The sequence below is a fragment of the Perna viridis genome, chromosome 8, assembly GCF_037379345.1.
Source record: "Perna viridis isolate PV_CMFRI_1.1 ecotype Kerala chromosome 8, ASM3737934v1, whole genome shotgun sequence".
Lineage (NCBI taxonomy): Eukaryota > Metazoa > Mollusca > Bivalvia > Mytilida > Mytilidae > Perna > Perna viridis.
In genome coordinates, this window is record NC_142452.1 from 33,833,998 (window position 1) to 33,859,930 (window position 25,933).

The window sequence follows — 25,933 nt, forward strand, 5'->3', positions numbered from 1 at the left end:
GATCTTTTACAAAAGAAGAAATCGTTTACGTTTAGCCAGATTTTCTGTTATCTCCGTTTCCATCATGAGATGACGTTTTGTCCATAAACAACCATACTTTCGGGGTTTTACATCGTATCTACTCAGAAGAATTGGAGATAAAGGACACTACAGACACTATGAAGTCAGCCTCATATCTTGACATACACTTAGAGATCGATAAAAAGAGAAAACTTATTTCCAAACTATACAACAAACTTAATGACTTCTCATTCCGTATTGTCTTTTCTTTCATCTGTGGCAATATCCTTTCAGCAACTGTGTATGGAGTTTTTATTTTGCCAGAACTTGCCGAAACTTAGTGGACGTTTGTAGGCTTCTTTTTACAATTAGGCTTCATGAACAGGGTTATGTTACTATAAGATAAGAGTCATTACTACAGAAGTTTAATGACCGTCATCATGAACTCGTGAATCGTTACGGTGTATTCATCTACCAATTTAATGACCATGTCATAGTTTTAGATGACATTAGTAACTATTCGTTTCCAGACATGCAGACAAGCAGAGGACGTTTTCCCTATCTAGTCTGTACCTTGGGTTATATTCTTCTGAATTCCGCTCGAAACTTGGTTCCCTTGATTACTCATTATAAATCTGTAACAACTAGGGATTGAAAAATGCAAACCGAAATTTAGATATTTATAAAATTGGCATTTTTCGTTTTCCATTTTCTTACAAAAACACCGTCCTTTTTGTGTAAAGGGATGAGTGCATAAATATGATCTGAAAAATAAAAATCAAACTCTCTTTTGATTGAATGTGACAGTTGTCTGTACATTTGTATAACATGTGGTTAATTGGTTAATCCATGGAAATGGATTTAAATGTATGATGTGTTTACAATCAACTTTTCCATTAGAATACTGAACTTTGCTATTATGATATCGGCAATATGTTGCGAAATACTACGTAAAATTATGTCAAATATTCATTCCAATTTCACGTATTTTGCGTTTTCATAAATCACATGCATCGATATTTCAAAAAGATCCATCTTTTTATCAATTAATAATAATAACATATATTTTTTTAGTTTTTATACATCAGTAGTGATCTTTAAACCTATTAAGAGAAAAAGTTCGCGTTCACCGACCATAAATTTTTAAAGCAGGGAATTGTATCATACTCGGTCTATAAGCAGTCATGGCAGAAATCATAAGTGCAATATCCTTATATTCAAGTCACAACGTTTTAAAATGTTGGTTCTGATGTTGAGATATACAATTATCTCAGTTTTTAAATACTGTTAGCATATATCGATATTACTTCTTTAAAAAGTCAAAAAGGAGGTTAAATCATAATAAGAATATTGTAATATATGTTTTAATTCTAACAGTTATTGCTGAATACAGGTGGTGACTACGACATGTTTGACTGTACAAGTAAAGTCAATTTAAAAAAATGTTTAAATGTCTGATATTTTCTTCGGAATCTGTAGAAAAACCTCATTCTTTAAAAAAAGAAATGCACATTTCTGAAAAATTAGAAAGAGGAATAGTACAAAAATTGGCAACGAGACTGTTGAAAATGCATTTGTGACATTTTTTTATCCAAATTAAATAATTTGAATCGAGAATTTACAAAGAAGCACATTTGCAACCATTACGATGTACTTTGTTTTGTGTTTAGCATTTAAGAAAAATACAGCGTCTATAAGTGTAAGATGATTGGCAATGTGCTTTCAGTGGGAAATGTAACTTTTTGATAAGAAAATAAAACACATAAAATTTTAAATAGCTAATTACGAAGAAGTTTGTGTGTAGTGTTCGTGACCCAACTGACTTTAACATTGTGTTATTCAGTAACTCATAACTTAAATGAACAATTGTTAGTTCGAGCCTGACCCTAGCAATTTTGTTTTTATTTTCTGTGTGTTATTCCAGGTTAGAGTAATCACAGGAACCACGGTTATAGTGGTAATCAAAAGAATGTAATCAAGGGACAAACTCAAGACATGGAAAACAGAAATACACAACAAAGAACATAAAGTAACTAAAATCATACATACAAGGTAACAAAAGCAAAATGTTTCTGAATTAGAAATTTTCCGACAATACTTATTGAATTCGATAAATTGTTAGGAATTGAAACATTCAAAAACAGCTTCTGCTACCCTTGAGAAACTTTATACAACTTTCATTGTTTGCTTTACAAATACTGAATTTGCTGACAAAGCTTTCATTATGAAATTATTTCTTCGCATAACAAATTTTACGCGTTAGGATTTACCTCTATCTAAAAGACACTGCCAATGTAAATCATACTCTTAAAAGAACTGTTTGTTTCTTTGTTGGTTTTTAACGTCCGAGCAGCAATATCTCAGCTATATTCAGACGACTTAAAAGAACTAAAATTAGACATTTTCCGTGACAAAAAATCAGACAGCAGGCGTTGCATGCATGTAAAAATACCAAACTTTTTTTCTAATTCAAAAACATTTACAGAACACATAACCAATCTTTTATTATCATTCAATTGTTGCATTTCGAGATAAAAACTACCTTTACTGTTCCTTTACTCAACTGAAACTTTATGTTTATAAAATCGTTGTTATATTAATAGTCAATAAAATGTGACTGTTACTTGTGCTGCTTGTTACATTTACACATTGTCATATCGATTACAAATTTGTTGAATATATTATCTAGCACGCGAAAAATGTCATATTAGTAATATACTTATTCGAAAAACCATCCACTTTTCTGAATCTTAATTATACCGACATTACTTATTGAGTTCGATAAATTAGTTTCGGAAATCAGAAGGATCTTACCCTATCGGAGCAACTGGATAATTTCCAACGAGTCTAAGTAGTATGAAGTTTGCTTATTTCTTTAGTTATTTCTTCCTTTGGGGGAGTGGTCATTATTTTTTTTCTTTCATTTTATAGTTTGTGACTTTAATTGTTTTAGAACTGGTTTGTTAAGATGCAGATTAAATTGATTGAGATATAATTGATGATATATCTGGATTTGGGGTATTAAAAAACAATGATTCGTTTGTTTCTTTTTATATTTGTTCGTTCACAAATCTATAAGGTATTTCGTGTTCTTCTTCTCATACAATATCATTTAGGTCTGATTGTTTATTTTGCTAATTTTGATTGTTTTTGTCGTGTTTGTTTGTTTTTGGTTTGTTTTTGGTTTGTATTATTTTTAGTTTTTTCTCGTTTTGTTTTACTTGGTTTTGTATTGTTGTTACAGTTTTTGTATGTTTGTCTCATTGCAACTTTTATAGATTGTTAAAAGAATTCATGTACTATTCAGAAGAAATGATCGCAAGCGGACGGATAAAATTTATCATCAAAGGTATTGTTTTACTTGCCTTGGGAACACAGATCATTTTACTTGTATATCAACCATATCGCCAACATCGTCAACATCGGATTCCAAATGCATCAATTAATGAGCGATACCGGTGTGTTACACATGACATTGAACGGGCAAATATCGTAACGTCAATTGATGGAAAATTCTTCCTGTTCTCGGCAATTTTCGTTAATATATCAGACGAAGCCTTAAATACGTATCAGTGCAAACAAGGTATTTCAGTGCAACTTTGGGAGTATAACGTTCCTAAGGAAGAAAATGCTTTCTGCTGTTACGTATTACAAAACAGTTCTGAATATTGCGATGAGGTACAGCACCGGATCGTAGACTATGCATTTGATATACCACTGCATTCAGCCCATTATATATGTCGGACTTCTGAGCCTGAGTCAAATATCAGAAGTCTAACAATTATATCGAATGCGACATTACGTAAGAAAAAGAAGGTAAATAGCTTGTTCCACAAACAGTACAGAGAGAATTATATTTCCATTTCTCCGTCTTTAATTGGACATAAAGAAGGATTAGCTATTTGCAGCCAGATCACATACAGGGATACAAAGGCTGCAACTTTAATCGAATGGTTTGAGGCACAAAAATTACTCGGTGTGGACAAAATAATGACACACTCCTACAATTTAAACTCAGATGCCATGCGAGTACTGGAATACTACGAACAGGAAGGGTTTTTAGTTCTGATCAGAGGTTTCGCTTTTCCATTGAAAGGTAATTAATACTTATAATATCTAACATTATGAAATAAATCACAGAAAGTCCCTTTTATAATTTTTTTTCCACGGGCTGACCATTAATGTTGCAATAATTTAAAATATCGGCAAAAATGGTCAGCCCGTGGTAAAACAATGATAAAATGGAGCTATCGTGATTCCTGTCGATGCTAAAAGGACAATTACGAGACTTTTGTACATTTTCGTGACCTATTATGGTAGCCTTATATTCACCATATTTGTCCATATTTGGCTGTACACTTTACGCTATTGTAGTTGAAATTCTCGTTAGTAATCCTTTGCTTGGTATTTTTTATAATGAAGGAAAGGGTAAATAAAGTAGAACGATGTTAAATATGGCAATAGTTGTTGGCATTATAAGGTCACACTGTTACAACATTGACAGATACAATGTTTCTTTCATTGAAGATTGTTATCGTTTGTTTTGCACATGTCAAGTGCTACTGTGTACGTGTGTAAGTGCTTTTTACGTAATATAATATTACGTTTCTAAAACATAAAGTTTTATATTTTTATTAAATATGAATTTGATGTTCATTGGCTCTACTGAAGTGATTGAAAACAGGTGATACATATTGCAATGTTGCGTGTCTTTGCTCATATGATTAAGGTGGGCAGTAATTTAAAACACACACAAGCTAGGTCGCGTTCTTCTATTATAGCGATAAATATTATTCACTGTTGTGGTCTCAAAGCCTTTTAATGACGTCATTTTAGAATAAGGGTAAGGCTTTGTCCAACAAAGGTGAAATTCAATTTTTCCACAGCAAAAATACGAAGTGATCTAATCTTTATTTTTTTCTGAATTAAAGGCATTAAACTAACGACTTTAATTTGATTTAATGAGAGATAAATAACTAGATAAAAATATTTTTGAGGTTTTAATTTTCATGTTCCAAAACACAAATGATTAAACTGAATGAATAATTATGCAGTCACAGTTTTTCCAGTAAAAGCAGTAAATATTTCCTTGGAGTACAGTTTAGTGTTTTTTTTTTTTCAAGGTCGTTTACAAATTGTACTCAAAACTTTTGTATATTTTCTGTTGATTAAACTCCATTAGAATGGAAGAGTAATCAAGGGAACCAAGTCAGTTTCATTATATAGTGTTTGAATAAATATGTATAAATTATGTAGAGAATATAAAAAATAGGACACACCTCTAGCAAAGTTTTTTAATACTTTAATTTATTACTTCAAATTAAATAAAGCTTCATTACTGCAATGCACTGAATTGTGTATACTTCATCAACATTTTATTTTAACAAATTGAATATTCAAACTTATCTTTCTTTGTTTTATGTACCAACCAATATAAATTCAGACACTTCCGATTGTAGAGGTTATTCGTGGTATACAAAAACTCAACGAACAATGGATGCTTTTTTCGATTTACATATGTTATGTCTTTTCTGCATTCATGTTTTAGATCAGATTTTAGAAAAAGAATATATCGTCTCCCACTTAAACCAACCAAAGGAACCTAAATCAAGGACGATAATTCTTGCAAGTGCCAATTTCATACATAGTCTATAAATTGTTATCTCGAAAGTGCAACAACTAAAAGACAAGCTTAGACATGTTTTACGGTGTGTAACGATTTCTGAATTAGCCCCAAAGGTGAATTGTTGGGTTTTTTGACATGCATGAATTACGAGTTATCATTATGAGTTTACCGCTATAAACGTGGTTCCCTTGATTACTGTCTGATATAAATAAAGACTGATACTTCAGTTTATGAACGGGCATTGTACTAATAAGCATCAATAAAACTTTTTTCTTTAGATAAATATAAAAGAGACGTTGGTGACGCAAACCCATATGCTTGGACTGACAAACATCACGTCATCCAACATTGCCAGTCAAGGTTCTACGGTTACAAATACATAGCTCTGTTGGATAAGGACGAATTCTGGATGCCTAATCCAGATAAGTTTAAGTTTTCCATGAAATCATACCTGGTATTCATTTATGTCATTAAGTGATTTTAAAGTTTGCACGGTGAAGTCTTTTGTAGTCAGTACATATGCCGTTAGGATGGCGTCCATGCGAAACAAAAACAGGCAGGGGTGGCACATGGCAAAGTTTATTTAAACAAATCATCTACATATGTATTTCATATCGCAAATGCATCCGTTCTCAAAGTTGAATGTTGGTTTTTGATTAACTGTAACGGTTAAAGAGAAATAAATTACATAGAAAAAGTAAGATAACTCTTTCAATTTGTGCAAAATATGGTTGTTTTCTTATGGAACCGTGAAATAATTTCAGAGCCATCCATTGTCGATTAAAGGCATCTTTGTACTACTGGGGATATCTTTGATATAAACATTAAATTGGAACATAATATACCGTGGGATAAAACTTACCATGTGCTATCCATATCAAGGGAACTACTATGTTTCTGAATGGACAATCTCTTTAATTAATACTACTGTGAACAAACTTATGTAATATATTTGTAAATCGATGTTTTGGTTGCAAACATCTATAGATATAAGGCAACTTTCAATAGTATTAATAATGTTAATGTTATCACCCGATTTAATCATCACCAAAAAATCATGTTTTATTGGGAATGAATATGTCCTTCAAAATCATCAATGCGACCAGTTTCTATGTGTGTCTAAAATCAAATGAGAGCAACATTTATTCAAATTTAGAAATATGACACCCGGGATGCCGAATTCGATCAAGCAAGCTGATTCTTTATGTGCACACAGAAGAAACTTGAAAGGACGATAAAAAAAAACAGATAGAAAATCATGTTCATTAATAGAACAAAGTATTCATAATCATAAGTCAAAAACTAGATCAGGAAAATAGATTCAATGCCATAAAAAACACAAATAAATGCAAAAATAATACAAACACAGAAACTAAAGAATAAATGAGATGCCCAGTCTCTGCAAGAAGTGGATTTTGGTCCATGTACACAGAAAGGGCGAATGTTCCTTGTTATTTTTTAAATGTCCGTCAAACATCGCGAATAATCGAATATTAGAAACTCGCGAAAATGCCCCGCTATACTGTATAATAATAGTTATTTGTATAATGTAAATACATGAAAACAAATCAGCTTAATAATAATAAATCTATACGTAATTATTATACCTGAACTAGACTGGAAGACTATTGTGTTTACTGCATTATAAGTGTAAAATTATTTTTAGGATGCCAAATTTGGAGAGAAAACGGTTGGTATTAGGCTAAATGTAAGACTTCATATCACGAATTGGGGAATGACGAATAAATCTAGTTCGCTGTTTGTAGAGCAGTACATAAATGGAACCGTAGCCGTACCCGATCGAACCAAATATATCATCATGCCCAATCGAGCTAAACTTGGAACTATGGACAGTCACTATTATAAATCACTAGACGGATTTGTTGAGTACGTTTTGGTATTAGTGATAACATATTTCAAACATAGTGCCTGCAGTTGAGGGTGGTTTACTTGATGACCATACAAAAGAAGAATATTTATCGAGAAGAAGTTGGGGGTAATATTTTTTTCCAATTGTGGTGATCTAGTATACCTCCTTTAACTAAAGGCAGGATGTATTATATTGTACTGAATATCATTAAGTTCGTGTTTTGATAAATTAGCAAAACGATCTGATGCACCGTTCTTCAAAAGAAACTGAAACTTTTGCACAACTCGTTGTGATCCCATTGCGTCCTTATTTGCCAAATAATTTTCGAAAATTTCTTTAAGTACATTAGCATAATCCATTTTTGAAAATTTACATCTGATGCTTTTGTGTATTGGCGGAAGTATAATTAAACGGAGAACCGACCGGAAAAGATACGAAAGATTTCTAGTTGGAGTGGATGGTATACAGATGTTTGTTTGTTTGTTTGTTTGTTGGGGTTTAACGTCCGAGCAGCAATATTTCAGCTATATTCAGACGATGAACATGAAAGTGATGATAAAATGAACATGAAATGATGATGAAATGAAAAAGGGATGGGACACAAGGACAATGGGGTCAACAAATTTTGATTGCCACTGTAAATAGGGAGAGTTGGGTAGGGTCGGGCAATTTAGCCTCCTGTGGCGGAGCCCTATGGTTCCTACTCCAGGAGAATACCACAGTAGGGTTCTTTCACGTGCGAGGAACGTGGCATCTTTCCCAACACGTTGCACCACTATGGTTTGCGGTCAGGTTTTCCGTATTATAGCCTGACAACCCCAGCATGTAATACGCCAGGGGTACCCCATTCCACCACCTGGGGCACACATTCCAGTTGCTCTGTGGGCAGAGCGCCCTAGCCCCCGGCTAGGGTTCTGAGCACTATTTAGTCGCCTGTTACGACAAGCTTAGCGCTGCTGCAGGCTTATTCTTTTAACACCCGGACCTGCACGGGGCTATGGTATACAGAATAATTTCAATTGTTTATATAATGATACAACTCATCATTCATTTATGGTATCCAGTTTGGATGCCTTTGTTTTAGTTATTAAACAATCATTTTCTTTTTTTTTTTCAAAAATAATACTTTCTTACAAAATTAAAACTTGATTTAAGAACAAAATTTCTTTTCGTTTTGGTCAAATATTTGACATCTCAGAACGAGTTTTTTTATGTTTATGTTTAAAATTCTAAAAAGAAAATGTATGTCATTTTTTTGGATAGTAAACATAAATTAAATAAAGGTACAAACAAATATCGAAACAGAACATGCTTAAGATTGACAAAACAAATATTCATAGTTTTCGTTTCCTCTTCCGTCTACCCAGGACTTGACTTTTTATGTGCAACTCGGCGGGTGTTTCTAGAAAAGCAGAGGACGCTTACCTACCGGTGCACCTTGTCCATGTTCCCAGTTTTTAGTGGAGTCCGAGTTGCTCATTTGCTTTTGTTACTTTGTATGTATGATTTTAATTGCTTGATGTTTTTTGTTGTGTATGCTGTTTTCCATGTCTGGTCTTTGTCCCTGGATTACATTCTTTTGATTGCCGCTCTAACCTTGGTTCCCTTGATTACTCTTCCACAAGAACGCAAAGTATGAAACAATCAGCTTCCGAATGGATTTGTTGAAATATTCCCATATTGCCATTTGTCTTTTATGTAAAACACTACAAATATATACCTGTCATAAAAGCGACAGTGGATCCTAATTTTTTGCTTGATTTTTTAAGACGATGGCAGCAGAAATTCTGATGGTTTGAGTTTATGTAGGTTATAAAGTTGAATTTTACTAGTGTCCCCTTGAAAGAAGACATCACTGAAACAAAATGGAACAAGATAACACGATTACCCTTGTTCCGTCCAAAACAGTCATAAAGGATGTTCAAGTATACTAAGTGCAAATATTTCAATCGGACCAAATCAGTCATAGTATAAAACATAATTGGAAAATTGACATATCTAATATTTTGTCACCTGTTCGTTCTCCACTAGAAACAGGCATACATATAAGTATGACGATGTAACATGATCAATCTAACTGGAAATACAATCTTTGATAGCATGAATTAACTTGTTAATATAAACGAAGACTATATATAATGGTATCAGTCTTTCCTTTCTTCATTACGCAGAGGAGTAACAATCTGTTACCTGTTTCATCCCCTTCACCATTGAATAAAATTTAATTAAACTTATGCAGAATTTTATTTCATATTAATATTGTACAATTTCATTTTTTTTAATTTGATCTAAAAGGTGCATCAAGTAAGTAAGCATTGACTACAGTTTTCAAGTTTTAAATTGACTTTCTAGATTAAAATTAGTTTAATTGTACTTATCAGAGATCAAAAACAATATTTATAGTATCAATATATATATTTCTTAAATGCAAAACATACACATTCAATAGCAACTTTCATTATAATCGATATGTAATAGACATAACATATAGCAAATATAAAATTGGTTACAAAAGGGTAAATAATCAACATAAACTATATGCTGGTAATTAATGAACAACTGCTTGATTTTCCAGTAATTGTAAGAAAAAATTGATAACGTTTCTATACGTTTTAAAATTCTTTCTAAAAAATGATGAAAATTTGGACAAGGAAACTTTTCCTTTAATCTTTTCTTGCATTTATTATTCTGCTTTATTATGATAAATTGAGCATATCGTATTTATACATTGCAGGATAACAGTTGATCCGAATGATTTGGTGATACATCATTATAGGAGATGCCGACCTTCATTTACAATAGGCAGTACCAAAGACTTTTTCTTTAATAAAACAATGCCCAACTGTAAGGGCATTAAACGATCTTACCAGCAAAATATGAAAAAATTGATCGATAAAATCAGGGATAAAGTCTTCGAGGTACGAAAACGTCTCAACATACAATAATTTATATACTGTATATATTGTTAATATACAATTTAAATTATATGTTATAATATATTTATATATGTTAATAAATATGTAATTTCCTGTGGCCCTGTTATAGGTTTGAGGTCTGTTATATTGGTCGTGTCGGTCGTATATGGTCCCGAGGTAGCGCCGAAGGTCAATACGGCTGTCGAGGCCAATATGATTGATATAAAACTAAAATTCTAGCGAAAGATATTTTATGCATGCAGAAATCGTTAAATTTGTATGTTTGGATATGTTCAAATGTTACAGCACTTCTATATATGGCAATTAATGTCATTTTTTCATATGCTACAGTACGTGTATGGAGAAAACTTCCAATTCTATGGTATATGGGGGAGATAGGGAATGTGGATGATGTATGGATGAATGGGTATTTTGAATGGGGAGTATGGGGAAATAGTTTTAGAATATTTATAGGTATAAAACAATACAAAAATATATTAAATTTAATTAAATGATGAAGAATTAAAAATGCAAAATTTAATCTGATAATGAAAATATTTGATCAGAAATATGAATCATATGGGGGATGGATATTTTCTATGGGTAATTGGGAATGGTAAATGGGAAATTTATACCATTTAAGTGCTGTAGTAATGCTGAGTCTACAAAATTTGTATACTGTGTTCTTATTTACTGTTCATGGCTGGACATGTAGACATAAAATGAACTTAAATAAACAGGAGCAAGCAATTAAAAAATGTTCAAATATAAAATGCTTTTCTAATTTCCAATAGGAAACGTTCTCCTGAAGTCTAAAGGAAATTGAAGTAAAGTAATTTCACAAATGACTGAGCTTATTAGATATATCCTTATTATCTTTGTATTCAATCGATGATTTATTTGTTAAGCTGTGGCATTGCAAATAAAGCAAAAAAGGAGTGACATTTCATACAAGTAATTAAAATCCTCCAATCGTCAATAATAAAAAAAAAAGTTTGACTTTGCACTGTATAGTTAAGATTCACAGTGTGGATAGATGTCCTTTGATAAGCCGTTTGTTTACGATGATTTATTCTGTTTTTGTCTATTGATTCTAGTTTTTCGCCGATTATGTTTTGCATTACATATCATACATGCAACAGTCATGTTAAATTATTGTTTTATAATTTGCCAATGATTACTTCAGTGTGTTACGAAAGAAAATCATTATTATTTGTTCTTGGTTTTCTCCGATGAAGCAAAGAGTAATCAAGGGAACCAAGGTTATAGCGGTAATCAAAAGAATGTAATCCAGGGACAAAGACCAGACATGGAAAACAGACATACACAACAAAGAACAGAAAGTAACTAAAATCATACATACAAAGTAACAAAAGCAAATGAGCAACTCGGACTCCACTAAAAACTGGGAGCATGGACCAGGTGCACCGGTAGGGTAAGCGTCCTCTGCTTTTCTAGAAACACCCACCGAGTTGCTCATAAAAATTTTGTTGTTTTTATCTGATTTGTTCTTATTTTAGTTAAAAGTCTTACAATACACTAAAATCAATAATTTCGAAATGTCTTCGGTTTACTGTTATTATTATTATTATTATAATCATTATCATTATTTTAGTTGTTTGGAAATCACAATACTTCTTCGTAAGTATTTATCGAAAAAAATGGAACTGAAAATGTACATTTAAAATTTGCGAACTCTTTTAAATTTGACCTCTTACTCTGAGAGAAACTTGATTAAGATCTATAGGTTTAATTTCAAAACAAAATGTTGGTTCATTCTAATCAATACACCTTTCAGCAACAATATTTTTCATTTCTGAATATAAAATAATATTATATGCATATTGGCGGTACAATTTGTCTAGTGTGTAGCAATTAACATAAATGGGAAAAGGAAATATGTTATTTTGCTCCAAAATATACATCCTTGGATTTTTCATATTTAGTTACACAATACAAAGATATTTTCTACATCATACAACATAATTAAAAGCATAAAGTTCGGTACATGCACTGATAAGTTTCAGTTGACGTCAGATGGCTAGTATTTATATAGTAGCACTTGTAGGTTCTTAATGAAATGATGTTTGCTCACCACATTTTTACGGAAATATAGTCTTTCAAACAAATTCCGATGGGTTTATCCCTGTCTATTCTTTGAACCTTGTTTTCACAAAAAGAGATATTTGATCGCTGATTGCAACCCCATACAAAAAAATTGTTAGGCTAATGACAAGCATACTGGGTGTAACAATTCCCTTAAAATTTGGGATGAATATTTTTGTCTTTCAATCCATCAATCTTGATTATGAAAATTAAAAGGTATATTTTTGTAGTACCTTTAAAAATGAATATTTATTTAAGACGTTCTTAAAGTTCGCAAGACAAAAGGTCATGGTATCTTAGAATTAAAGCTCTTAACGTTCGCAAAACAAAAGGTCATAGTATCTTAGAATTAGAGTGACAAATTAAAGTGAGGAATAGTTTGTGATGCATTCTATCGACACATTTAAAACTAACGTTATGTTGAATAAATGTGTAATTTTCAATTTCTTGATCCGAAAAAATGAACACTTTTTCTACGACAAATCGAATGCAAATTTGATTTGTTTTGTCTGTAATGCATCTTCAAACTGTTTTCACAGTTTTCATTTTCTACAAAAAACCTTTCCTCTTATTATCAAGGTCTACTAAAACAATTGTGGAGTTTTTGATATGGTTTCTTGTGCATTTCTACAAACTAAATACATGTCAACTTTTTTTTTTTTGTTTTTTTTGTTGTTTTTTGTTTTGTTTTTTGTTTTGTTTTTTGTTTGTTTTTTTTTTGTTTTTTTGTTGTTTTTTTTTTCGATTATTTTTTTATTTTTGTTTTTGTCAATTTTTCGTTGGTTGCTTTTTTTACCCAAAATGAAACAACAAATGTTAAATGACCCCTATCATTATTTGTGGGAAAAACATATTACATCCCCAGATTCATCATAACTCATTTTGGATTGAATATTAATGGAAATGACTATAATAAACTATATTATAGCTCAGTTGCTCACACTCAGATGAATAGTCAGCCCTCATTTCGTGTCAGATTTCTATCAATCTTCATCTAATCTCATTTCTACTTTGGTATATTTTCCAATGTTGCATGACTAGAGAGTTCGTCTTTTAGACGACCCTGGAACAGACTTTGTCGATCCTTTAGACGACCCTGGAACAGACTGTATCGATCTGGTTGTGACACGTACATTTAATTCACTTAATTTCTGGTTTTGCACGGATTCCATTCTATTTCCTGTAGTAGTACGTCTTTGTTGATGTATATGTTTCAGAACTTTTCGCTGTGTAATATACATGTTGATTCTAATAGCCACTGTGACAAAAATAAGCCACTGGCTGTACCAGCAAGTATGTATGCCAAAAATATCTTAAGAGTCTAAAAATGTATTTAAAAGTGTTATCTAATGTCAAGGTAATGGTTTCCGGAACATCTTTCTCGCAAAATATATCGTATGTTAAAAGTCAATATTTCCGTTTTAACGTCTTTTTGTACATATGACGCCCCATGATAATGCGGAATTTCGCATAATCATCACTTGTTTCCCAAAATGAATGTTCCGCTTTGGTTATAATAAAAGTTATGCCATTTATAAGGTATTTCATAAAATGTATACATGCATTAAGATGCTCATTAATGATAACAATTTAACTTGGCAGGTCACTGTCAACTGGTCTTAAGACATGTCACAAGATAGGACTACAAAATGTATTTTGAAGCGGTTAATTAGCTATTGATTTCACCTGAAAAATATTTTGATCAGTTAGATTTCTTTGGGCAACATGAGTTACATAAACTAACTGGTGTCATTTGCTTGAATGAGTCTGCAGTACACTAATTCCTAATGGCATAACGTATTGATTTAGAATCCAATCTTAATTTGGAGTTATTACACTACCTAATAAAGGCTTTATTGTTCTGTAAGCATGGACCTCTCCAAAAATGCAAAAATGGTTCAATCTAATGAATAAGATCTCGCACTTGCTCCCCGTTAGTTGATATGTCGCTTGACATATCAATTAACGGGGAGCAAGTGCGAGATCTAATTTTAATTAAATTGAAAATGATTTTAACATGGTAAAACATATTATGATCGCGTATTTTAAAATTTAATGTTAAATCAATTTTCCAATATGACGTCCTTAAGAGTCTTTAAGACCAGAACTGTAGTCGATTTTCGATTGCTATGTGAGCAGCACGCGACTTATTGGGCGTGGCTTGGGTGTATAAATCACTGCCCACCTTTATCATGTAAACAAACACACGTTACACTTCGATGTGTATCAGCTGTTTTCATTCATTTCAGTAGTGTGAATGAAAATCAAATTCATATTTAATATAGATATTAAACGCTATGATTTAGCCGTAACAGGTCACGAAAATGTTAAAAAAAAAGTACCGTTTTTGTCCATTCAGAATCGAAATAAATCAACAGTAAAATGATAATTATCTATAATATAAAAATATTTCAATGGACCAACGATGAGTAATGTAAAATTGCTAGGATCATCCATCTTTCAAACTAATACCAAGACTTTACTTATCAAACTTTTACCACCTCTTGGTATATGAACAAACTATCAGAGAAATATTTTCAACATCTTTTGCAAAAATTCAATTTAACAAGTTATATGACTTGTATATCGTTCATTGTTAAATTTTTAAGATTTTCAAATACTAACGTTTAAAGAGATAGACCTAGGGTAAGGGACACAACTCTTACAAATCATTGGAACGTTTGCATTCACCTTTTTACATCAATCTCATGTAAGCATCAAAGTAACAAGGACTGATTTCATGCTGATTCAAATGAAAGCTTGAAAGGCTATGGTGAAATTGAATATGATACAAACATATCACTGATTTCAAGAGTGATGTCCCTTACCCTAGGTCTACCTCCTTAATCCAAAAGGAAAGTACATTGAAAAAACAAACGGAAATACAAAACCTTTATCTAAATACACTCGTGATTGCATAATTTGGAAGCCACATGAAATATATATATATATATATATATATATATATATAGAAAGGTCTGAAAAATTCCCAACGATGTTAGAACTGTCAAATTTGCGATGCAAATTTTTGGTCGTTCCCTCCGCGGGACTCGAACTCGTACCGCTGTGACATCTATGGCAACACCGCCTGCACTAAGTCCAGCGCCCTAGGCCAGTCGACCAGCTAGGCTATATAAAAAATATAGCTTTCGCTGGCCGGGTCATTTCTCCTCGTATGATTAATCTAGGGCTGTAACTTAGTACACGATGTATGGTAGTACGGGACAGTTCATTTAGATGTTATTATGTAGGATACAGGATCAAATTAATGATACACGTCACAACAAATCAATATTATACAACGTCTCAGAATGTGACGACTCGTTTCGCTACGCTGCTCCATCGGATCAAATTGATACAGGGAAGATATGTAAACGTATAGAAAGGTCTGAAAAATTCCCAACGATGTTAGAACTGTCAAATTTGCGAGATATAAATTTGATATATAGATATGTGTTTGTTTATACGAGTTTTATTTTATTTTATTTTTTTTAACAGAAGACAAGGTATGAAAGGAATCAGTAACGATAAAAAGACCGATGTAGTTTCATCAGATATGAATAACGGAGTGTGAATACATTTGACCTATAGTCGTACGACAAATATTGTGAAAGTACGCCATGTTATTTAGTGGAAATTGAGATGGAAAAAAGACATGGTTTACATTACTCGTCTTAAAATAATATCAACTACGTGAGAGATTTAAAATATTTTTTGACCAATGCGAAAGCAACGTAATTGTTACAGCCAAAAAAAAATACTTCGAAATTAAAATCAATTTACCTGCATTTGAAAGCCGCAATAATTCAACAATTACCGAAACTTGTATCATAGCATCTATACCCATGATGTTGAATGAATTGGTGTAGTTTTTATTTTCAAAATAAACTGTTCTTTATGTTAACAAGGGCTTTCAATTTAGTATAAATGAACTTATTAAGTATAAATGAAACTTAGTTACAACTTCCCGTTGATAAATCAAGGAACTTTTATCATTATTTGAGTATATCAAAATAGTACTGTCACTTGAATTAATCAATTAAAAAAAATACCTTTTGTCAAATTTGCAAAGCCAAGCGACAAATTCTAATTGAGTGTTTTGCAACTTATGTTGCAATTTCTATGTTGCAAAAATGTAGAATTAAATAGAAAACTAGGTGACACACACGTATTTTGGATCGTTATGTTGCACCATGAAGACTGATTTATTCAAAGGGTCATAGTTTTCCTTTCCTCGTTGGCTACCCCGGACTTGACTTTTTATGAGCAACTCAGCGGGTGTTTCTAGAAAAGCAGAGGACGCTTACCCTACCAATGCACCTGCTCCCAGTTTTTAGTGGAGTCCGAGTTGCTCATTTGCTTTTGTTACTTTGTATGTATGATTTTAGTTACTTTTATGTTCTTTGTTGTGTATGTCTGTTTTCCATGTCGGGTCTTTGTCCCTGGATTACAGTCTTTTGATTACCGCTATAACCTTGGTTCCCATGATTACTCTTGAAACAGCGAAAACACCCGCATTTATGTTTACTTGGCAGAAACCCGTGAAAATTAATACGTTTACAGTATTATTATTATTAACATTGTCATTTATATTTGTTATGTCTCAGAGACAAAATATATTAAAGACATTTACTATGTCCAAGCTGTGCATTGTTTCAGTTAAAAATTGCAGATATGTTGTACAGACGCTGACTCTAAAGAGAGAGGTACGAAGAGGAGACAACTCCCATGAATGAACACGTTTAAGTTAACACTATATTATGTGCTGACTTGTAATCGAATATATTTAAACATGGAAATGACCAGCTGAAAAGCATTTATAGTAGTATAAGGATACCTAATTACTGTCCGATATCTGCAAGGAAGATAATTTAACGTAACGGTTTTATATGCCCAGACGTTGTACGTTTATTTTCTTCAAAACTATTCAATGGGTTTCAATTATGTTTTATGTGAAATAGGCATCGTATGAATGCGTTCATGAATGAAGTATTAAGAAAATAATTTTCTTGAGCCTCTAAAGGGTGATGGTATAATGTAAATAAAAGATTTTCATGTTTAAACCTCGTAAGCAGACCTGCGTAATAACACCTGATTGGGTGGCATCGAAATTATCTTATAGAATGATAGGCATCATATAAGTATGGGATCCGTCCCTGTCACATTGGTTGCTCTAAAATATTATTTAGCAATAATTAAAATCAAACTGCATACATTAACTAAACAAATTTTATTAAAAATATAAATTCAATATAACAAAAATAAATCATGGTGACCAGCACCAACAGTCAAACTTATTTTAGTATACAAAATGTAGCACTAAACATTACTGTTAAAATAATAAGTACCAGTCAATGTAAAAGTCAGACACTAAATGATAGACATGAATCATGGCGCAAAAGATAAAAAATGAACAAAGACATTTTTAATCCTATATAAACCATTTGTTTACTATACGCCATTCTGTGTACAGATCTGTACTTAAGAGAAAACGAACGTTATCACCAAAAACATGAACACTAACTCCTGCAAAGTGTCAATTTCATATACAACGTGCAACAACCAAATGACAAGCTGAGACTCAGGCTTTTACCTTTCTAAGCTACTGAAAAGATGCCTCCTGGATTTTAAATTTCATATGTTTATAAAAGAAAATGATGAAAAGTACCTCCTACAAAACCTAAGGTCCCTGTATTGCAAAAATATAATGAAACCCCGGATTAGACTGGTTATCTGGTCAGTAACATTTTTTAAATTAAGATATATCATTTAATTGTGTGGATATTTTTATATGCATGTATTAAGTAGTGTCTGGTATTTATAAAAAACTGATATTTAAATAATTTAAGCATTATCTTATCACATCAGTACACTACAGTACAGATTAATATATCCCAGGCATTCATTTCGGGATGTTTAATACCAATATATCACAACTATCCAAATATCAGTAATATTTATAGTTTACCATAAAGGTGTGTTATTTTGGCAGGTGTTAAATTTAGCTATTTTAAGACAAAAAGGTTCACGAAAAATTTTGGCTGATGCCATAACTGCTTTGTTATATATTTTTTTAATTGGAATGCACTGCTACTAACCAATGAAAGGGCAGGTAGCTCTTCTAAAGAGCACAAGTTTCTGACAATTTTTAAATTTCATCAGGCTTACAGAGATATCAATTAAGAATGTGATTACTTTACAAGTATTTTGTCATCATGAACTGGTGGACATCACCAAATTTACCAGAACTGTAGTGTAATAAACATTGTGTAATTCTTGTTACATTGTATTTAAATTATATTTGTTGTGTGTTGCCTTCTGACTCCCATAGATTAATAATAGATTAAGTTTTTAAAAAGCATTTTTGAACATATCGTAAGTGTAATGTATTGAATAATTGTCAAATTATGATATTTTTAGCAGCATCTTGGGTGTATGATGGGTGTACACTGTATATAGTTTCAGACAGAGGTGAGTAGCTGCCAAATCTAGTACCCCACCCTTATTACCAAAACTTGTACCTCATTATATATATATTAAAATATGGAAATTAAGCTCACCCATAACAATAAAGACTTGTTGATGCTTGTTTAAATAAATTCTACAAGACAATTATCATGCATTCACACCACTATTATATGCATGGTGAATTGACTAAGGCCTGATACACACTTCAGATATGTAAATTACAAATTCCTATCCCAATACTTCAGCCTTATCATATATATTAAGAGTCAGATTTTGCCTATAGGAAGCATGAAAAGGTGACAAATTCCAGAGACTCATCCCTATCACACTGTATATTGGAAGTGATTCCCTGAGGTCAGTATAGTATGAAATATTTCACTAGTAAAAGTAGTTTTTTTTTTTTTTTTTTAACTTTTACCTTCTTGTATTCTAAATTCAAAACTTCACATAATGCTAACACTGACCTCAAAAATCAAATTTCTTTAACAATATAAGATATTCTGATTAGGTGCAATTTCAAATGGCACAATGGCAACACCTCACATTTTTTTGGTTTTATTTTCAGCTTCTTTATTGGTGGAGTTAAAAAAAAAACAGGGTTTAAATGGTAAATTCATAGCCACATTAGTTTTACAGCAGAAACATCATTTTAGTCGCCAAGAAATGAAATATTTGTGTTATAGTACCCTGACACTAGAAACTAATACAAAATAAATCCTGATTTTGAAATTCTTGCCCAAATTTTTTTTAAATTTTTGTCAATTTTTTAGGGGTGACAGCGGATGACAATCTACTAATTAACTTTATTTGGCCTTTATCATGCAGATGTTCTGATGCAACACAAGTATTTAGTTGTAATGCAAGTTGTATCTGGAATAATCAACTGTACTCTGAAATAGAAAAAAAAAATAAATACTAGACTTGGTTATAAGCTACTTACTGAGATCTTTTTAGTGATTTTTAACATAGGTACCACAAAATTCAGATTCAACTGGCGGCTGCAAAATTCAAACAAGAAAATATCTTAGAAAAGCTATACTTTGATTTGGATAATATAACCAGTTATATTTTTTCAAGGCAGGTTAGGTTCTTGACAACAGCAACAGTGGAACAGCAGAGATACACGTACCTACTTCCACATGTTTTCCGAACTTTTTAAAAACATCATATTCACTTCATCTAATAAGTAAAAAGATAGAGAAAGACTCGAAAACTATCAGAAAAGATTAATTTATTTTTACTGAAACCCTGAAACCCTGTAACCTATATATTTTTATTTGTTTGATTTAAGGAAGCAATGAATTTTCTCCGTACGGACTGTCACTTTTTGTTACTTCAGGGAAATTATTTTATTTCATTAGTATTTTGGGGAACCTTATGGGTAATTTATATAGTAGATGTAATAACCGTAAATCTCACACTGCTAATAATGGTGCTCGCTAATAATGTTTAGAATGAAGTAAAAGCAGTTTGTATAAAGTGTTTTAAATGCATTTTTAACATAAGAATTGGTATGGTAAAACTACAAACGTTAATAGTAAAAAGACTCTTTCAATGGAAAATAATTGGTGGGAAAATTTTGCAAACGGGGTAAAAATTGTCGGAAAATGTCCTACAGACTAAAATGTAAAGGGAATTTTTTTTTTTTTTTTAATATTACAAAGAAAAGTTTTCAGTGATCCCCAATTTTCTTTTTGAAATATGACATAGTTCTTTACATACATGTAAGAAATTCTACATACTATTTTTATAATAGTGAAAATTTCTTACTGAATTCATGTAAAATGTTGTAAAAAATTTTATTGGCTCAATTATCTAAAATAAAGTTTGGTGACCTATAATTCAAAAGTATATTCATTAAAGGTCTTTGTTGAAAAAACTATATAAATCTATATACTAGAAATATCAAGTATGATCTACCTTAAATATTTTATACGTGAATAATTTTTTTTATGAAATAATAATGTTTTTATTTATTAAATATATCTCTGAAAATTTACAAGGAAACATAAGCTAAGACCAACATCTATTCTATATACTGATAATTAAGAGAAGTCCACGCAAAAATCAGGCAAGTCCTATGAACATAACTTTTTTTCCAGTGCTTTTTTTGTGATGAAAATTTTCTCTTCACACAAAAGTCTCAAAAATCTAAACTTGGGCCGTAGGCAAGTTGTCCCAACTAAAGATAAATGACATGTATACATGTATAGGATCTGTTAATAAAGGGAGTCTTAGAAATTGGAACCAGCCCACCAGCCCATGCAAGTAAAAATAGAAGCAGGCATGCAGAAATTTTGCTTCCAAGCCAATGTAGCCTTTTCAGATTAAGGGTAAGGGCTTGTTGTCTGAAATTTAGATGGCAAAGGTTGTACAAAGGCCTATTATATAAGAAAAACCTGTCACATATTAATCGATAATAAAGTATAAATGAAGTTTAAGTATACCTCAACGAATGATGGAGATCCACCCATTACCATATCCAGGTTGTTAGGTCCTAAATCCATTACTATAGAAGCTGAAAAATATCAAAGAGCTGAGATTGGTACAACTAATAGAATAAATTGTCACCATTTATAGATACAGTTAAACCTGTCTAAACAACCACTTGTATTCAGCAATAACCTGTCTTAAAAGACAATGATTTGTATCCCTATGTAGCTATGTGAAATTAACCTGCATACTGAGACCACCTGTCTTATGTGACCAGGGTTTTGTATTATAATCTGACATAGGAAGTGCACAATGAAAATATTTAATAAAGATTCTATGAATGTTTCATTAAATTCCATTTAGTGGTGTTGAAATAGTAACAAATAAGAGATCGGTACCGCTCTTTGTAACAGAAGGAAGTACAGATATGAGAATTGACTACCCTATGTCACAATACACTCCACATTCCAAGTATGTGAGGGGATAATAAGCAACTTTTCATGACAATAATAAATTTTCTCAAGATTTCCACTTTTCTGACACTAGTTTACTACATTCAGAAAGTACTGTTTGCATGCAGTTTTATTCTAATTTTAAACATTTTGGACAAAAATATGAATTAAATATTGCAATATAATTTCACACTGATTTGTTATAAGCCTTTTGATTGGTTGAGTCTCATTGGGCAACATAGATTATTTTGTATAACATACTACTTTGATATTGTAATAGACCGTAGATTGGTCTAAGGTTCAAATAAATCCAATGTAAATACCATTTTGATTTTGGATCAATTTTGGACTGGAATCAATTAAACAGTAAATTATAAGGCATGTTTTCAACACATTTTTGACCATGTATAAAAAAAAATCTACAAAAATTCAAGTTTTTACCTACAAATATACATTCTCCATTCCAAAATTTAAAAGGGGTATTACTCCTACAAATTTCAATTATCCCAAATTCCTGGTAATATGCAAAACTATAAATCATGGCCTAACTACAAATGACATTTCATTAACATTTGGTGCAGTAGTTTAGGAGGAGCTACCCTTACAAAGTGTGACAGACAGGTCGATAGATAGCCAGACAGACAGAAGGACAGAGCAAAAACAATACCTTTCCCCACCAAAAGTCAGTGGAGATAATTATACCTACCATCAGTCTGATTATTCATGTTGTAATGGGCTGACAGCACCATCTTATAGTTTTCTCTCTCCAGATTTACATTTTGCCATTGTCCATCTAAATCAGTTCCTGGAACTTGTACATTATATATTCTTACCTGAAAAAAAAATTAAATTAATCAATATCTTGTAATTGCAGGCTTCATCAAATTTAGAATATCCAAGTTTCAAATATTTCTGCCAAATTAAGTTGTACGGTGCATTTAAGAAGATAAGCAAGGGACCTTTTAAGGTGGGGCATGATGCAAGTCATCAAGTGAAAACAATATGTCAAATAGTTTATTCTGGCTATTCCAACATTTTTAATTTACGATAAAAACTTAAAAAAATCTATGCTGGAATAGCCTGAATTCTTGTGAAAACAAACCATTAACTTTGCTTGTACATTGACAACATGTTTAATTGGTATGAGGAAAATACGGGTGATTCTCTATCCATAAAGAAAAAATCAAAACTGTTTCTTGAAATATATAATTTATTAAGTACCAGTCCATATAAAATTCAGACACTGCCTAAAGTAAAGGTGATTCATAGTGTATAAAATAAATACCCTTCAAATGATGCTTTTTTTTGGTCTACATATACTTTCGAGTAACAATAATCATTTCTGTATTCAGATCTGTACTTTTGAGATATGATGAATCACACCCTGCCTGGTGTTCAGGCAGAACCATACTTAAGATCAACAAATTTAAAATGATTTAAATCAGATTAAATTTCCATGTTTCAATAACTTAATTCAGTACTGGTAGATTTCCTTACATTATACCAATCTATTTCAATGAAAATTTTGCATTTCTATTGGGATTTGTTTTCAGGGTTTGACCTGAAAACTAAAACTTCATTAGAATGAGTTCTTTCACATTAAAAAGCCTCAAAAAGATAGGAAATTTCTGTAATTTTTAAGCCGAAAGAGATCCCACAGTGTAATGAAAGTGGCATTATCAACTAACAATGGCCTAAGGTTTTCATTAAAAAAACTCTCTACTCCCAGAAATCATAACTGAATGCCCTAATAGTTAAACATACATACATCATCAACTTTAACATTCAGCATATAATTGGTCAAGTCTGTACCTAAATAAAGAGTTATGCTGCCATCCTGTAAAAAAAAGCTCATTTTTAACACATGATCACAGCCTGTTAACCTATTATTCCTTAACAAAACCCAGAATTTAAAAAAAGCAACCCCAAGAGCTATGTGTTCAGAGCTTAAAGACAAGATCAGTGGAATTTGAAAGATCTTTCTGAGTATAAATACTGAGAAATGTTGGTGTGTTTTCAAATTTAAGGAAACCTGCCTCAAACCCCTTTGGACTGAAAGATTTGTTCAGTTACAAATTGTACTATTGTTCATGGTGTTCCAATTTTTGTGGTTTTCGTGGTAAGGCCAAACCATGAAATTTAGTTCCCAATGAAAAGGAGATTTCCATTGATGAGTATACTAAACACTTAAAACCACAAATTCAAGAATCCACAAACTTGTGTTTTTTCCCTAATCCACGAAAATTGGTATCCACAAAATCAAGTAATCAATCACAGTATGGCAGTTTTTTTGTTCAAAATATATTGAATCTGATATGAGGGAACGTCAGAAGATGCCTGGTAAACATATAAGTTCTCCCTCAGCAATGAGTGGTTTTACTTATTTCTCCACTTATGAAGGTAAAATTTAAATTTTTAATGCATTAGCTGTAGTGAGCATTTTTTTACCATAGAGAGTGGAAAAATGATTCAAATCAAGAATAAACTTAAGGAGAATGGCTTACTCCCATGAAATCTGTAGAGACCCTTGAAAATGTGAAATGGCAGGAAAACTGTCACAGAATTTTTGACAACGCCCTCTGGTTAAAAAGTTGCATGCACTTTTAACCACTGGCTTAGAATTGGAGAAAGGGATTTCTAGTTTATCCAGAGTTCTGCTTGTAGACAAATTTCACTGTAGGCAGAATGATGAGCATGGATATAGGAGTAATGTAACATATTGTCATTAAAACAGTTTTTCAATTTAGAATATTTATACAGCTTTCTGTACGAAAGAAATCAATACCAAGAGTTATGTTAAATTCAAGTGGAGTCATTACTCATGGGTTCAAATTTACTTTCAAGAGTGGAAAGTCTAGAAATTTTCAAAGTTTCAAATCAATGGTAACCTCGAGGAAAACTAAAATTCCTAAATTTACAGTAAATAAAGGGGTTGAAGGTCAGGACTTTATAAATTAAATGAAACTACTAAGGTCCTCTACTTGAGGTTAAACAGTGAGGGCCCTTGATCTCAGACCCACACTTAAATGAAAACATTGAAAAAAAATGAAAAAAAAATAACAAAATCTGAAGTTAGTTTTTGCCTATAAAAGCATACATCTTTCACTGTTGCAAAGTTCAAAGAGGTAAAACTCCCACAAAATTCAGTGGATAAAAATTTGACAGTATTATCAACAACTACAGAAGTACATATCATGTCTTAAAACTAACAAAGATTAATTAGTTTAGGAAGACATGCTCTTACAAAAGTGTGACAGACAGACAGGTGCACAGGGCAAAAATAATGTCTCATTTACTTGCAGGATTTGTATAAATGAGGGGCCTGATGAGTAATTTTAGTTCTTCGTGATCGGCACATTTTTGCTATCGTGATCCGTTTTTCTACAGATTTATTTTTCATTATTCTTGATGAAAGCATTGTTCATAAATCGTTTTCATTAGAGCTTTATGTTTGTTCTTCATGATTGAGACATATACTTCGTTCTCGTGGTATTTTTTCCATTACGGAAATAAAGAGTTCCATTCAGTTGTCTTTCTTGGCTTAAAAAGTTGAAGTGGCGCAATATTTTTAAAAGTGCAATTAGAACCTGGGAGAATTCAACACGTAAACAAGTAATGAGCCAGTAATGTATTTGATTGTACCTTAATTGAACCAATCTACAACACAAACAACCAGCTTCTGAATCTTTATTACAGAGATTGATCGGGGATACTCTTTTTATATTTTCATGATCCGTGATCATGGAAATTTATTTTCTGTGAATTGTGACTGACAAAAAAATCAACTTGTGAATCGTGATGAGACCCCCCCCCACCCCCCATCAGGCCCCTCATCAATGAGGTCTATGATATTACCAAAGTGATTTCTGTGGCATCAGTAACCTGTACATCCAATCCAGCTACACCATTTACATACAATGTTACAGTGGTTTCTAAAATATAAGCACAATACACATGTAGTTATTTTTTTGTGAATTTTTGTCAAGTATAATGACATTTTTGAGCAATACTGTAAGAACATTACCACAAATTAAATTTTTGTTATTTTAAAAGAAAAAGAAGT

General features: G+C 31.8%; 2 protein-coding genes across 4 annotated transcripts in view; one reads left to right on the forward strand and one right to left on the reverse strand.

Annotated features, from left to right (window-relative positions):
• The first annotated feature begins 2,673 nt into the window (after positions 1-2,673).
• Positions 2,674-11,545, forward strand: LOC148610317 (uncharacterized). 2 transcript variants are annotated; one of them, XM_088542728.1, is made up of 5 exons: positions 2,674-2,854; positions 3,308-4,096; positions 5,905-6,080; positions 7,293-7,513; positions 10,231-11,545. In XM_088542728.1, the coding sequence occupies exons 2-5, from the start codon at positions 3,313-3,315 to the stop codon at positions 10,439-10,441; spliced, it is 1,392 nt and encodes a 463-aa protein (XP_088398854.1). In that variant the 5' UTR covers positions 2,674-2,854; positions 3,308-3,312; the 3' UTR covers positions 10,442-11,545. The 2 variants fall into 2 exon arrangements, with proteins under 2 accessions (XP_088398854.1, XP_088398853.1); XM_088542727.1 differs by having other exon boundaries at positions 3,279-4,096; positions 10,231-11,544.
• A 6,187-nt stretch (positions 11,546-17,732) lies between these two features.
• LOC148610318 (uncharacterized) overlaps positions 17,733-25,933 on the reverse strand; it is an 89,828-nt gene continuing 81,627 nt past the window's right edge. For both annotated transcript variants that reach the window (XM_088542729.1, XM_088542730.1), the window contains exons 61-65: positions 25,726-25,802; positions 23,639-23,707; positions 22,577-22,703; positions 21,433-21,503; positions 17,733-19,875 (exon numbers count right to left, since the gene is read on the reverse strand). In XM_088542729.1, the coding sequence (XP_088398855.1) occupies positions 19,834-19,875; positions 21,433-21,503; positions 22,577-22,703; positions 23,639-23,707; positions 25,726-25,802 (386 nt within the window). In that variant the 3' untranslated portion in view covers positions 17,733-19,833. The remainder of the gene's footprint in view (positions 19,876-21,432; positions 21,504-22,576; positions 22,704-23,638; positions 23,708-25,725; positions 25,803-25,933) is intronic.